Below are 15565 nucleotides of genomic sequence, written 5' to 3' on the forward strand. Positions count from 1 at the left end.
ATGTAAATGTTGCCATGGTGATAACATTAGTGGAATTACAGTGGCCTTCCTGTTTGAGTGCAAGGCGACAGCGTTTTATCCTAAAAGGTATTTTGAACACATGCTAATATTCCTACGGGCACATCTGGAGGAGGGAAAATCTGGGAAAAACATCCAACTTCGACTTTCTAACCAACATTTTTTGCAGTTTAAATGAGATTGTTTTCTGTTAATTAGGCTTCATTTTGCCAAGAAGACCAGCACATCCTTTTTTCAGACTCGAGGTTTAGTGCGCCAGAGCTGCGTGAGATTAGGTTATCGCGATATGATGTCATTTTTTTTTTTTATCGCAGTTTTGATATTTAAACAATTAAGCGTTCGGCCGTACGCCTGGACAGCTACAAACAGTCAGCAGCCATGTTGCTAAAGGAATCAAGATCCAGTTTTTCCCACCACTAATCCTGACCACAAAAGGTCTTAACGGGACGTTCTGCAGACAGCTGCGCTACGCTGCGATTATGGCTGCTGCCCCATTAAAAACATGAACTATACGGTTTCTACCGTCATAAGCACAGCATGAGGGCCCACACATAGGCTCCTCTCTCAAAACCACACAACTTAGTACTGTAATCATACTAGTTATTGAAGAATACAATATATATATATTATATATATATATATATATTTCCTGCTCATTATTGATCAAAATTGTACACCAATAAAATCATGTTTCCACCCCACCACCCAATACCTATGATAGCAAGAGGATAGTGGATCACTGTCAGCCCACTGATGGCAAAGTTGGTGGTCTACTGGTGTTTTCCGGGCGGCCCACCGGTGGTTAAGCAGAATATTAGACAAAATTCCAAGTATCATCGCTCATATTCCTCCCCCAGTCCAATTTACTGATTTTCCTTCCTTCCCTTCTTTAGTTACACTTTGTAAATTAGTAAATAATTTTAATCCAGCTCAGTGTCAGCAATAACATCTATAAAATCATTTTATATCAGCCTTGCCATTATATTTTTCTCTCAGTTGTTTGTAATATTTGTCTAAGTTTATTTTCTAAAATAAAAGTCTCTGTGCATTTAAAATTTGTTTGAGGAGATTAAAAACTAGTTACAGCTTGTATGCAGGACAGTAATCTGGGTGGTCTGAGGGTGGACCAGCGGTGGCAAACAGTCAAGCAGGGGGCTGACCTTATTTGCTGCTATATGGGACTAATCTAAACCAAAACATCTAGGATCACAAACAGCTCTTGGGCCAATCAGGGATGGCTGTCTCTTTCCCCTAAGTTTTTACTCCCTCTTTGTGATGTTTGTGGCATCTATCAGGTGAAAAACATTGCTTTTCAGGGAGGAAAAGTACTACAAAGATAATATAACTAGGGCGGCCACGATTATGAAATTTCAGCTGATAATTAATTCTAATTAATTCTGTTCTTCTACTGTAATATTTACCTTCAATGAACAAGCCTAAATTGGCCAAACTCGCTGATAAGCCACCTTGCTTCCTGTCAAAATGATGCACTACACTTATGCAAGAACAGTTGTCTACAGAATGGTGTACAGAGTTAAACTCTAAGCCAAAAAACATTCATTCTGCCAGCGTACATGCTAAAGAGGTTAGAATTAGCCACATAGCTAACAAATGCCCTCTAAACATGGAGCGCCAACTTATAAGTCAGACCTTTTGTGTTGTCATAAACCCTATGATGTCTCAGTGAACGCATTTACTGCTTACACTTGATTCACATTTTGCTAGTGGCAGAAATCTAACAACTGTGGAGAAATATTGTGGTCCTAAATAACTGCGATCATCTCAAATAACTGATCGGGCAGATTTGTAACAATTGTGGCCCAAGTATAAAGCAGTTATTACTCTAATAAACACCGTTCGTCATAAGCGTACCACCTTCATGTGCTCAAGGACTAACCACAGCCTGAGTATCTAAGCCTGGACTAACAGCAGGTCGTTCCCTGCAGCTGCGTTTGTTCCGCGAAGCTGAACGTCAGAGTTTCAACACGTATGAAGCTTTAGGAAGAACCGCACGTCTCTTCACAACAGATTTTATTGTAAACACGGGGAAAAAACATCTCCATACATGAAATACAGAACGGGGTCAAGGGTGACGGTCAGCGTGGTGTCTGTTCAGGACGTGTCCATGGTCTGCACGCTCTCCTCCATCACCTCCAGCTGAAGAGGGGTCACTTCCTTTGTCAAAACGCCTGTGGTGCCGTGCTTGTACTTGTAGTCACCGGTTCTGCAGGAAGAAAAGCAGAGCGTGAGCGAGCGTGTAGTTCAGTTCAGTTCAGCACTCTACCCGTCTACTCCACAGAGATCAGTACGTCCTCCGAGCAGAGCACTGCAGTAAACCACTGTTAGAATGTCAGTAAAGTCAGTAAGAACTGCACTCGCAACCTGCGCAATTCCAGACGAGCCCTTAAAGTGATACTTTAGCAAATAATTACATTTACAGTTTTCCCTCTACACCAAATGTAGTCGATCAGTCAGGATGGGTCTGGTGTCTGAAGCTTGATTCTTTAGTTTCAGCACTGAAGTGACGAGGCTAGTGCAGTTAACAAGTACCCCACCAACTAGCATGGTGCTAAGTGCATGTCTAACTCATCATTAGCCTCAAAGCGTGCGGAGTAGTTCAGTATATGTATGACTCACTGTTATCTATAAACAGGGACCAACTGTTCAGACTTAAAGATCATGTACAGGGTGATTCAAAAAGATTCAAAATGATTTATTTCACCTGTAAATCATTACAGATCAATGCAGAAAACTGTAAACGGTTTAAATGAGCATAAAGTTTATTATGTAATTGTACAAGGTCTCAGTATGAACCTCCTCCAGCTGTACAGACAACATCAACGCCATAGTCAAATTCATCCCATACTGGATTGAGCATGTCGGGTGTCGCTGCACTCACGGCTCTTTCAGTGCGATTTCGGAGATCATCCAGTGTTGTGGAACCAACGACGAACGCTCTGAGCTGTTGGAGGTTCTGAACTGACTAAGAAGTCAGATGGAGGGCTTCTTTATCGCTAACTAGGCTACTATTGACTACTGTGCTACTGTTAGCTAGGCCCAGGAACACTAAAAATCCACATGTTGGCACGAGTATCCAGTGTTGTGCCAATTAGCTGTAGTGTTTGCTTTAGCTCATTAGCCTATTTTACTATCCAACATGAGTACTAATTTTTGTGCAACACCAGTGCTCCCACCTAAATGGTAAGCCTACAGGACTACATTAATTTCATTCCTTTTTGGGGGGTGGGGTGTTCTTCCATGCAGCCAATGGATTATTCATTGATTAATCCTTGCAGATACACAATTATCAATATTAGTTTGAATGCACAACCCTATCAGAAACCACCATCAAATCTATTACATCTTACTTAACAACTCCACACCGTCTGAGTTATTAACATGGTTTCAGGGATGCAGTTAGCACAATGCTAACTGGTGGGATATAGGCTTCCATTACTTGTTAGCTACATTAGCCTCATAGCTCCAGTGCTGAAACTAAAGAAGCTAACTTCAGACTCCAATGTCCTGGCTGATATGAAATCTGTATAAATGTAATTTTATGCTAAATTATCACTTTAACCCCCCTGAATTACACAGCTGTACTTATTCTCCCTTAACAGGAGGCGTAAGTGTGTAGGAAGTGAGGGGTGGGGGGGCCCGTTTTATTTGGAATCGATGTTAGCAAAGGTTAAAAACAAACACGCTTCAGAATCTGTTTTGTCTACAAGTTTCAACATTAAAACACAGACTCTCTAAATCACACGCGTTTTTACTCACTCTTCAGCTCGAACATGCTCTTCCAGTCTTAAAGCAGAACAGGTGGAGATTTGGTCAGAGTCTCAGCACACACAGCACTCCACACCAGCACTGACCCACATATTAGTTACTGGGCTTTTTATCAGTATTGACAAACAAAATTCGCAATTTCTTTTGTTTGCTGCATCTCTGGGATTTTAGCCTCGAGCTTATTGACGATAGTATCACGAATCACCATCAGATTGCAGCCATCACAAAGGCTATCAGGTTGGATGATTTAAATGTCAGACAACGCACCATCCGCAGCTCTAAAACGGACACGTCTAGTGAACTGTCTTCTTTTAATGTGTAGTCCACGCTCTGTATCAGTCCTGATTCGTGGTCTGGCTTCAGAACGTTCTACAGCGCCGAGAGGCAGCACTTTGCTTACTGTGGTCGTGCTTGTTAAACCGATAAAGCCGTGCTGCAGCCCTCCACTACATGCTTTCTCAGAAAAAAAATAATGTTGGCTTAACTGTCTGATACTGTGGTTCCATTAGCGTTGTTAGAAACTAAGAGAAAATTTCATGTATCCAAATAGCCTGATAACAACTGCAGGGACTTTTGGGGTTAGCATAAGCATGGCATGGGCACCAGAGCGCTTCTGTTTCCTCTTGTTGCGCCTGAGTAGCTGCCTGACTCAATCAGGTGCAACAGAGGAAGCCGCAGTCTTAAAATAAGCCCAGGTGCAGCTCATACTGAAGTGTGAACAAATGAAATATTTTTTATATCCGAGCAAAGTCTGACGGTGAGGGGAAGGGGCTGAACGGCCTGTACAGGTTCCAGAACATACCTGCTGCTCTATTTAAGGTGGAACAGGACATTCAAACAGCCAGACACTGAATAAGAAGCCTCTCCAGCCCCGTAGAAATTCAGACGTGAAATAACATTGTTTTTTAGCACCGTTTTTGCCGTGCCGAGAGAAACCGCTGTGCGATTAAGGTTAAAAATCAAAGGTTTATATATTTATCTGTGCATATTGGGTTATCTATTATTTTATTATTGCCACAACAAAAATATTTCAGATTTAATGTGGCTCTTGTTAAAAAGTGAAGTGACATCCAAGCATCTGAAATGGTTTTGCTTTGGGGTGGGGGTGGAGGGGGAGGTGGGGACCGAACATCATTGTGGCATGCGCCCGTCTCCTGGCCACCGGGGTCAAATGTGAGGCAAATTAAAGTGACAGGGACAGCTCTTGCGGCCGTCGTCGGGGTCTGGGGGACGAGCGCATTCCACAATCATAATTAAAATAAACACAAGTAAAACACAAACTTCACATTTATCATCAACATAGCATGTTATGACACAAACAACCTCTTTATGAAGAGAAGTAAAGAAAATCAACAACATAAGATGCAATTAATAGAAACCAAAGCCTCAAAGAATTCTGGGTAGCTCTACCCACGTGCACTGATAATTTCTATGCAAAACATGTTTTAACACTTCAATGAAGTATGTGACTGAAACAGCAAAATGCACTTTAAATGAAATTCTTGATAGGAACATAACTTTATTTGATAAAGCAAAGCTTAAATGGGGGTCTTTTCTGCAGGAAACATCATTGTGTAACGCATTTTTATAACACTGACAGTTCTGTTTTTCTAACGCCTTTTTTATTTTGCTAATTTCTGCATAATTCTGCTAACGCCCATCTTTTCTGCTCATTTAGTGCTTAAAGAAGAACTGAAGTGTTTTCATGACAGGCTAAGAGAAGTCCTGACTGGTGGCCTGTCTGCAGGTGTCACTCACCTGACGCCCTTCTTGTTGGCCTCGTCGTGTGGTCTCAGGTAGTCCACCTTGCCTTTGGTGATCACGCACAGATCGATGTTGCTGCCTGAGCCGAGGTCGCTAAAGATCCCGGCTGCTATCGCATCACGCACCAGCTGCTTCGCCTCCTCCTCCTGATGGGCAGAACATACGGTGAGCATCGCAATGCTTCACTGACAGGAAGAGAAATAGACAGGCGGACACTCACCTCCATGCTGGGTTTGAATCGGTCTTCAAACACGGCCATAGCAGCCAGAGAGCCAGAACCTGACAATACAGACCGGAGATGCACATCACACCACGCAGAAACAACTCAGAACCTTAACAGAAACAATAATATAACCACTGAACCAGCACATCTAAAAACATGAGGGGCCGATTAATCTGCGCCGCTGATTTTATATTTCTCAGATTTCACTGCAGCGGAAAAAGTTTAAAGTAACGTCTGATAGATCAGCTGACCGATACCAGGTGATACTAGCGACATGCCGAATTATCAGTGTTGGCCAATAACCTTGTCGATAACACACTGATAATTAGCACCTATTTTAGGTTGCACACTAACCAGATACAAACTCTCAGTCTCTCACTGAAGGGAACTAATAAATAAAAAAAAAAATTAGATGATTAACAGAAAGGAAAAAGAGCAAAGAATTCTGTGTAGCTCGGCCCCCAGAGCTACAACACATCACATTTGCTGAATGAGGATGTTCGGATTGTGATACAAACAGTGCAGGCCATCAATCAAACTTAATCTTCGCATGTCACTCAAATCAGACAACTGCCATTTCTGCCACATCAGCTAGCCAGAAAAAAGCAAATGGTGAATCAACACCTGAGTGGCACAACAATCTAAGCGCTCCATCATTGTGAGATCGTGAGTCTGATGCCAAGTGATGCCACAGCCATCTGTAAGTGTGAGTCAGAGATCATGAATGTCCTTCCTCTTTGAGTGGGTACAGTGGTCCTCCCTTCACCGTAAAGTCACTAAGCATGATACGGGTATTTGAGCAGGGTTCGGATAGTTCTGGAATTAACAATCGTACCACTCTGTACCACAAGGCCCGTTAGAAAAATGCCTTTCAGTGTCAGAGACTCACCCATTGTAACATAGGGCAGCTTGTCTGTTGAGCCATGAGGGTAGATGCTGTAGAGGTGCGGCCCGTTACAGTCAACTCCACCCAACACCAGCGCTGCTCCGATATAACCCTGATACCTGCACACACAAACGCAAAGACACCACAAAGTCAAAAATGGAAAAATTTACCAAATGGCAGATAAATAAACCAGATGTTAGGGAAACAGAGACAAAGAAAAGGGATTAAATAAAAGGTTAACACTCTTCAATAGCTAAGTGGATGGAATGCAGCATGTATATATAATCTAAAGATCGTGCGTAAGACATACAAGATCATAAAATTACAAATTTATATAATATAAATCTAAAATAATGCAGCTTTTTATAAGTGTAAATTTTAAACTTTCATTTCAACCATTTCTACTGAGACAGATGCATTTTGAGGAGTATTCTAATATCCTAACAAGAACACATTTTGTTCGCATGCTTTATAACACCTCATATTGGGGGGGGGGTTTAACATTCCGCAGCATTAGGATCGTCATCCAATCAGGAGCCCCCTGATTAAAATTAAGCCCCAGAGACCCACAGGAATGTGATGTTATGAAGGAAGCCTTTAAAAGATGTTCTGAGGGGGCTGTGAGAAATCTAAAGGAGCAGAGCAGATCTCCTCTGTGGTCGTCAGTACGACAATATCTGTTTGTGTGCAGGAGGTGAGATGTGAGCAGTACTGAATCACTCAGCTGATTAAGTGATAAATCTTTGAATTGTTTGTAAACTGTAATATATAAGGAAAGAAAGACACCGGGAGAAAGAAGGTGTTTGTTGGTGGGCACCTGAAGAGCATCTGTTTGAGCATGCGGTTAGCAGTGGCCACTCTTGGAAGGCGGTTGGTGGAGAGAGAGTGCAGCTCCAGATTAGAGGAGATCAGCTGGGTGGTCATCTCCGTATCTGCTGCCGTACCAGCTCCGCAACAGCTACACGAACAAACACAACCCGGTTTACACAGTAACTCACTGTCCAGCTGGACAATCAGATTGCAGAGTTGAATATATACATATTATTCCCATATAATATGATGTCACAATATTTGGGGCTTAGAAATCCTACAAATACAACGAGGAACAGATAGATAGACAGACACATAGAGAGACAGATAGACAGACAGACAGATAGAAAGATAGAGAGACAGATAGACAGCTAGATAGACAGACAGATAGATAGACAGATAGACAGACAGACAGACAGCTAGATAGACAGAGACAGATAGACAGACAGATAGAGAGACAGACAGACAGACAGACAGAGGGACAGATAGACAGACAGACAGACAGATGGAAATATACATAGATAGACAGACACATAGATACAGATAGATAGACAGATAGATAGACAGACAGACAGATAGCTAGACACAGACAGACAGCTAGATAGACAGCTAGATAGAAAGACAGCTAGACAGACAGACAGACCGACCGACCCAAAGGAAAATTGCAGTGTTTCAGTAGCAACACACATAACTGCACATAAACTTACATATACTATGCAGAAAATAAAAAAACAGAAATAAAAACAGACCAAAAAAAACATACATAGGATACAGTATAAGAGAGTAGAAATAAAAGTATCTCTATTTGCATATTTCCTTATACTTACATATTCAAGTATTGATGTTTTATTTAATTTTGAATCTTTAACATATTTTTTACGTATTAAACCCCTTCTGAGACTCATAGATTACCAAGATGCAATTCTGTCTTAGTCCACAAGATGTAGCTGTTTCTTTCTAATGAGACCAGGATTTACACCAGTGAAGGTTCTGCTATGAAGAGATGAGTAGTGTGGTTGCTAACATGCTTGCCTGAAAGTGGTATAACGAGGTTCACTTGCAGTGTTTAGGCAGGAATCAGAAACATTATCATAAATATACCCATAAGAGTCATTAGATAAGATTCTTACTAAAAGTACCTATCAAATATGTAAGCGTAAGAAAATGTTTATGTTGAGTTGTCAACAGTTCAGTTTTGCTTCAGTAAAAAAGGTTGAAGTGAGAAAATGTAAGCTTTGCTATATGAAAGTTATTTGGAGGAATAATTTGCATAAATTGTAATGTATAGCAATACAGTCACAATGCGCTATTTGGCATATTATTTAAGCTACAGAACGCGAGAGGGAGTGTGTTATTGCGAAATAACATCGCGGCTGTGATTTGGTCGCAGGCACGAACACGAACCGATGTTATTGGCGATAACACACTCCTCGAGTGTTCTATTGCTTTAATACAACAGTTAAATAAAGTAATAAATTAATAAACTGGGCCGTGAACGCGGCGTTTAATTTGTTTTAATGTTCGCATTTCCTTCACCAAATTATAGTTCTTTAACAAGCAGCTTGTTGCTTCGTCAGAGTAACGAGCTCCGCCCACTCGCTGCACAGCCGGCAGTTCGTTCTCCAGCTCCTTACACTAAACTCCCAAACTGTCATCACCACTGAGCAGCTTTTCAGTTGGCAGCTGTGACAGAAGAACAGCTAAACAACCTGGAATCAGCCAGAACTGAACCCAATACCATTCGCCAAACGTGTAGTCTGATCTTCAGAGTCTGACCAAATCGGACTGAGCCATAAAACTGCCGCAATATCAAGTTCAGCTCAGTTTTGTCAGTTTTTGCCAGATCAGTATTAATGTTGTTTTGTTCCAGCCAGTCTGTAAAGCATCTTACAGCCCATTTTGTTTGGCAAATGGTGTTGGGTTCATTTCTGGCTGATTCCAGGTTGTTCAGCTGTTCTTCTGTCACAGCTGCCGACTGAAAAGCTGCTCAGTGATGACAGTTTGGGAATTTAGTGTCGTCTCATCTTCAGAGTCTGACCAAATCAGCTGTCGGTCAAATGTGATCTTAAAAGTGTCCATTTTCTGTTTGTGGCAAAGTAAGAAGTAAAAATGTTCAAATGGCTTAAGGGTCTCCTACAGCTGACAGAGTCATTGCCCAGCAGCGTCATCTCAGCGGAGTGATATTGTTTGTGAAAAACCTGTGATGTTATGGCAAAATAACAGCATGGTTAGAACACTTCTCAACCAATAAATATAATAAATATTTAGTATATTGTTTGTCAATTGTCGCAATATTGGTCTTTGCAATACTGACATCGCACAAGTCTGCAACGTGTAAATGATTTAAGAAATCGGACGAGAGGTTAAATCGATTCTCACAGCACTGTATATGGTGAGATGAGGACTCACTAAATGTTCGGGGAGATGTAGTGGATCTTAGAGCAGTTCTTATCAGCTACAACCATTCCTTCAGTCGCTCTGGTATCAGCTCCCAGCACCACTCCATCCTGGACAGGCAGAGAGAAATACACAACAAATAATCACAACAATGAGCTGCACAAAACAAACAAACAGTGAGGAGTTTTTAAAACGACCCACTCAAAAGAACAAACGCATCACAGAGATATTTAGTATGTAATCTTTCCTACTCTTTTCCCATTCTGAAAAACTGCTGTACTTGAAAAAAAGGATGCAGCGGTGGCAGCTGCATAGCCGTGTGCAAAAGTTGGGGTGCCCCAGTCAAACTCCACATACTGACCTCCACAGAGACTCAGTTCTGCACATTTTAATGTACAGTTATGGTTTTTTGCAGAAATTAACATAAGAGAAATAAATGAAACTGTGGCCTGAGCAAAGGTTACAGCACATTTTATATTGTTCCAGTGCATTAAACTCAGCTAATATATATATAACTTATGCAAAACAATTGCAGAAAAATGTCATATTTAAGTGCGTTCCCTGTCGAGGATGTAATCTGACTGAGGGTCATACGACTGTGTGTATGGTTACAGTGCAATACACTCTAATTTACTCCATATATTCTTTTCAATATATTTACTTCATGTAAATATATGCACATTCTGCACTAAAAGTCAAATATATTTTATGTTGCATCTCAGCTGTCAGCGAATGAAGAGCGAAAGGAGGAGAAAACAACACCCGTCAGACACTGTAAGAGTAACGTTCTGTGAAAGTCACCTTGTACACGATTCCACAGATGGTGGTGCCGGTTTTACGAGCTGCAGGCAGACTGCATCCCAGCTTAGCAATGTTAGCTTCTAGCAGAGCATTCCTGCAGAAAAACACAGAAACAACACATTACACAGAAAATGAATCAGTTCATGCTTCAGTTTTATATAAACAGTGAGAATATTAATGATTTTCAACCATCCTTGAACTACCTGTATAAATAAGGAGTTAAATGTGTGCTGATGCCGAGGTTTGTCATTTTAATGTACGTATCTGCAGATGCTGATAAACATTTAGAAAATGTAGAAATTGTGATTACATCTACCCAGATTAGCATTACAAAGAAATATAATATTTATTTCTCTAAGGATACATTAGAATAGAATGCAGTAAAATGAAAAATGCAGATACTGCAGTGCAGTAACACAGCATCTCCTAAATGTTCGGCCCTTCTGGAGCTCAATAAACACATATTTGTCTGAAATATCAGCTAAATCTAAGTAACTGCCCCTATTTAAGCAATTATCTGTTAAGACTGAAATGATTCCAATATTACTGAGCCTACTGTTAGATGATAATCAAGCTTTTGGAAAAGACAAAAATAAAGCTAAACTGTCCACTGCTCCTTTTAAATTAACACATGGATTTAAAGGTTCTCCAGAAGAACATTTTCAGCTCCTGGTGGGTGTGTCCACAGCATAAGCCCCACCCCCTCTGCCCACTTTACTCTATCACTAACAGGGGTTTCAGTGAGATACACTGTAGAGAGTGAGGGGCGAATCAGACATGCAGATTCACATTTACAACCACTGATTCACATTTACAACCACTGATTCACATCCGAGTTTTTCAACACACACTTAAATTGCTGCATCATGTGATTAATTTTATGCATCTGAGAGATAAAATGACCAACAGGTTTCACTGTAAACTCGTTTCAGAACATAAAATTGTAGCACATTTGCTAAAATGGTGCTGTATCACATGAAGCATTCAGAAACTAAATGAGGCAAACCTATTTTTTAAATAATTCCTTTAAACATGCTTTATTGACATCTAAATGTCTTGTTTATGTTAATCATTGTTTTCTCATTATTCTCTCAGTTCACCTGAATGAATTTCACTGACGCTTCACTGTTTAAAACCTCATTTTCTGTATATTTTTAAACTATTTTTATGAAGTTATTGGGCTAATGTTTACATTCATTGTATCATCGCTGTCCAAAAAAACTCAATTTTTTCACATTTTTATTTTTCTACATCCCCCGCAACCCAGAAGGATAAGTAGCTTAGAAAGTGTATGTGTGTGTGTACACGTCATTTGAGCTCTGCATGAATGTGTAATGATGAATGGATTATTAGAAATGCTCCAAACCTACCTGGAATAAAACCTTTTGACATTAACTCATATTAAAAGCAGAGAAAATGTGTAGCTTCTCCTCTAAAACTGCCCTTTTGGGGAGACGTAAATGTTGCAACAGGTACAACAAACTACAGAAGAATACACATTTTAATTAAAACAATACTGGAATCATATCTAAATACCAGCACCAGACAGCTGATTAAATTTGGCTGATGTTTCAAACCAGTATTAGCTGATGCAGTTACATCGCTGTGACGCCGAGTTAGGCACCAATATCTGCATTTTCAACCCTCTACAAATAAAAGCTCCACATCTCTGCTCTGCTGATTCAGGTGGATTTAAAGTCCCATCTCAGCGCATCTGCAGCTTTAATGATCACGTTAGAGAACGAAAACTGCACCGTCAGAATCTTCAACTTGTTACAGTGACTGATGGACACCAGAGACATGAGATGTTTAAATCAAACAACAGGGAGTGAAATTTCAGCAGGACGTTTAGTTTCTTGTGCGAGTCTCAGATTCAAATTACTCCTAGGTTAGGAGGAATGTTTATCCTTTACATCCTTCACCAGAGGGGCTGGAGTTTTACACACACCCACCATTTCCATCTGAAGGAGGAAAATATGAAGGCATAAAGGGTGATTTTTATAAATTTATACACAGTTAAATGATCAAGATGTAAAGTCATTCAGAGTGGTGGTGATAGGAACCAGACGTCCACCTCTAAAAGCTCCCTCACAGAAAGTTACTACGTGAAATGGTTATGAATTTACTGCCTGATGACTGAGACACTGTTTTATAATCGTTTATAGAGAACTTAAACTCCATTCATGGTGGAGGGATACATGCAGGGCGCTGTGAGGCAAAATAGTCCCCAAAGAAAACTTATTATTTCAGATTTTCCACTATTTTCCATCATCAACATTCCATATAAACTCAGAAGACTCATGTAGGTTCACTGGTGGTTCTGGATAGTAAATAAAATGTCTATATTTGTGTTGTAGTCATGGCGACCCCTGGTTCCTATCACCACCACTGTAAAGAGATCTGAACCATTTCACACCAAACCACTCTGAATCACTCCGTTTACATCTCACACACTGAGTTATGGGGGAATTTTGAAAAATGGGTGGAATTCCTCTTTAAGGATCTAAAAACCCACACAGCTTAGAGCAAAGGAATCAGAGCAATTTCCAACTGTGAGAGCAAGCAAGCAAACAAACAAACAAATAAATAAGTCCATATTTATAGAAGATACAAATCAATTTACTGAATAAAAGTTTGAGAACCGGGTTAAACAGGAGAATCGTTTACCTTCAAATTAAAGACCCACAGTTTAGAACATTTTCAACACAGTTAAACTAACGATATAAACTTAACAGCTGCAAGTGTTCAGAGACATGAACGATTTATTTATTACTACTTTATTACTAGTTTATTTAAAAGGCACACGCGGGCTTCTCTGGACTGTCACGTAACTAACGCTCTGAGCTTTTTGTGTATTTAATCGGTGTAAAATATTCAAAACATTTTTCAGTTTCATCCGTTCCCATTTTAAATAAAACATTTATTTACACATTTTCGCCCCTTTGTTTCAGGAATATCTGTGTAAAAACACCGAAAAAACAAAACAAAGGAGCTCGTTAGCAGTGGCTAATTTTCTCTCCATAGTTGGTGCTTTTTGAGAGCTTTTCGGTACATTAGCCGCTATAAAGCGCAGGAACAACGTTACATTTTAGGTTATCATATTTACGGCCATTATTTTAGCAATTTTTCTGAATGAATCAGCAGATATTTTTATTTTAAACAGCTTTCAGTAGCGCGACGCTGTGAGCGCAGCGCCGGTTCTGTTAGCGATGCAACATCATGACTGAGCTCAGCTCACCGGCTAACGCTCACATGGTCACCGCGCTGGAATGAAACAGCTCACAAACTGAAGAAAATACATATTTCGTTCTAAAATAAACCATAATTATTCAGTCACATTTCCACAGAAGCGGGGTTTCCTCCGCAGCTTTACTAACTGCAGTTTAATCCCCGCGCCGGACAGTTTCAATGAAATCTACTGAGTCATTCACGGGCCGAGCTGCTAGCTAACAAACACACACACTAACGTTACACACTCCACCAGCAGGACTCGGCGGAGTATCCCCCACAGCGGTCTAACCGAACTGCCCCAAAGGTGAGCGGAGCGGGCTCTTTATCGGCCCCTTCTTACCTCTTACAGTTCTCGAAACTGAAACCTCCGAGCTGAGGCTGGCACACCGATAGAGTCGCCATTATTCAGTACACTGAGCTGCTGTTTCCGGGAAGTGGAGCTCACAGCGCTGGAGGCCCTTACCCCTCAACAGGGCCGCGTCCTAAACCACAGACCGCTCACTGCACTAACAAGGGCACTCCTTTATCATTCAACAGGGCCGCGTCCTAAACCACAGACCGCTCACTGCACTAACAAGGACACTGCTTTATCATTCAACAGGGCCGCGTCCAAAACCACAGACCGCTTACTGTACTAACAAGGGCACTGCTTTATCATTCAACAGGGCCGCGTCCTGAACCACAGACCGCTCACTACACTAAAGGGTGCACTTATTTACCCCTCAACAGGGCCGTGTCCTAAACCACAGACCGCTCACTGCACTAACAAGAGCAATCCTTTATCATTCAACAGGGCCGTGTCCAAACCACAGACCGCTCACTGCACTAACAAGGACACTCCTTTATCATTCAACAGGGCCAAGTCCTAAACCACAGACCGCTCACTACACTAAAGGATGCACTTATTTACCCCCAAACAGGGCCGCATCTTAAACCACAGACCATTCACTGCACTAACAAGGGCACTCCTTTATTATTCAACAGGGCCATGTCCTAAACCATAGAGTGCTGACTGCACTAACAAGGGCACTCCTTTATTGTTCAACAGGGCCGCATCCTAAACCACAGACCGCTCACTACACTAACAAAGGAACTTTTTTACCCCTCAACAGAGCAGCTTCCTAAACCACAGACTGCTCACTACACTAAAGAGTATGTGTCTTTTCCTCTCAACGGGGCCTGTACAAAGTTCAACCACCGGCAGCATCCTAAACCACAGACCACTCACTACACAGACAAGTGCACTTCTTTTACTTTAAGGGCTGCACCATAAACTGCAGACCGCTCAAAACGCTAACGAGTGCACTCCTTTCCTACTGAGACAAATAAACAATATTGTATGAGATTTTAGGGGATCCAAACATACACTAACAATATTTCAACAGTCTGTTAAAGGTATGGATGGAGCTCACTCCACTGAAGGAGTGGACCATTACTTATTTTTCTCCATACTCGTTGACTCAGTACAGATCATTTTTATTCAGTGGATTTCAGCGAAGTTGTTTAGTTTTGGTAATTTAATGAGAAAGTGTTTCATTTTGGTAAAAAAACTGGCTGAGCCAGTTTATATGAGTGTTTTTCCATTTCTGACCACTCGGGAGCAGCAAGAGCTCAGAGCTCCTGAAGGAAAATTAAAATCTAAAACCGCA

The 15565-nt window shown here is 41.0% G+C and overlaps 1 protein-coding gene across 1 annotated transcript; it reads right to left on the reverse strand.

The window, feature by feature from the left end:
• Nucleotides 1–2032: 2032 nt before the first annotated feature.
• Nucleotides 2033–14399, reverse strand: psmb7 (proteasome 20S subunit beta 7). Its single transcript, XM_036563097.1, has 8 exons — nucleotides 14257–14399; nucleotides 10686–10779; nucleotides 9897–9994; nucleotides 7495–7635; nucleotides 6681–6796; nucleotides 5789–5847; nucleotides 5563–5714; nucleotides 2033–2242 (listed from the first exon to the last, which is right to left on the reverse strand). Exons 1-8 carry the CDS (start codon nucleotides 14316–14318, stop codon nucleotides 2131–2133), a joined length of 834 nt encoding a protein of 277 aa, XP_036418990.1. The 5' UTR covers nucleotides 14319–14399; the 3' UTR covers nucleotides 2033–2130.
• Nucleotides 14400–15565: the final 1166 nt, after the last annotated feature.

Source organism: Colossoma macropomum, unplaced genomic scaffold, assembly GCF_904425465.1.
Source record: "Colossoma macropomum unplaced genomic scaffold, Colossoma_macropomum, whole genome shotgun sequence".
Taxonomy (NCBI): Eukaryota; Metazoa; Chordata; class Actinopteri; order Characiformes; family Serrasalmidae; genus Colossoma; species Colossoma macropomum.

Coding starts and splice junctions, on each gene's coding strand:
- psmb7 (XM_036563097.1), bottom strand. CDS start 14,318: ATGGCGACTCTATCGGTGTGCCAGCCTCAGCTCGGAGGTTTCAGTTTC. Junction 7,636..9,896: donor TACATCTCCCCGAACATTTA/GTGAGTCCTCAT, acceptor TTGTTCGTGTAG/CTGTTGCGGAGCTGGTACGG. Junction 2,243..5,562: donor GCCAACAAGAAGGGCGTCAG/GTGAGTGACACC, acceptor TTCTTCCTGCAG/AACCGGTGACTACAAGTACA.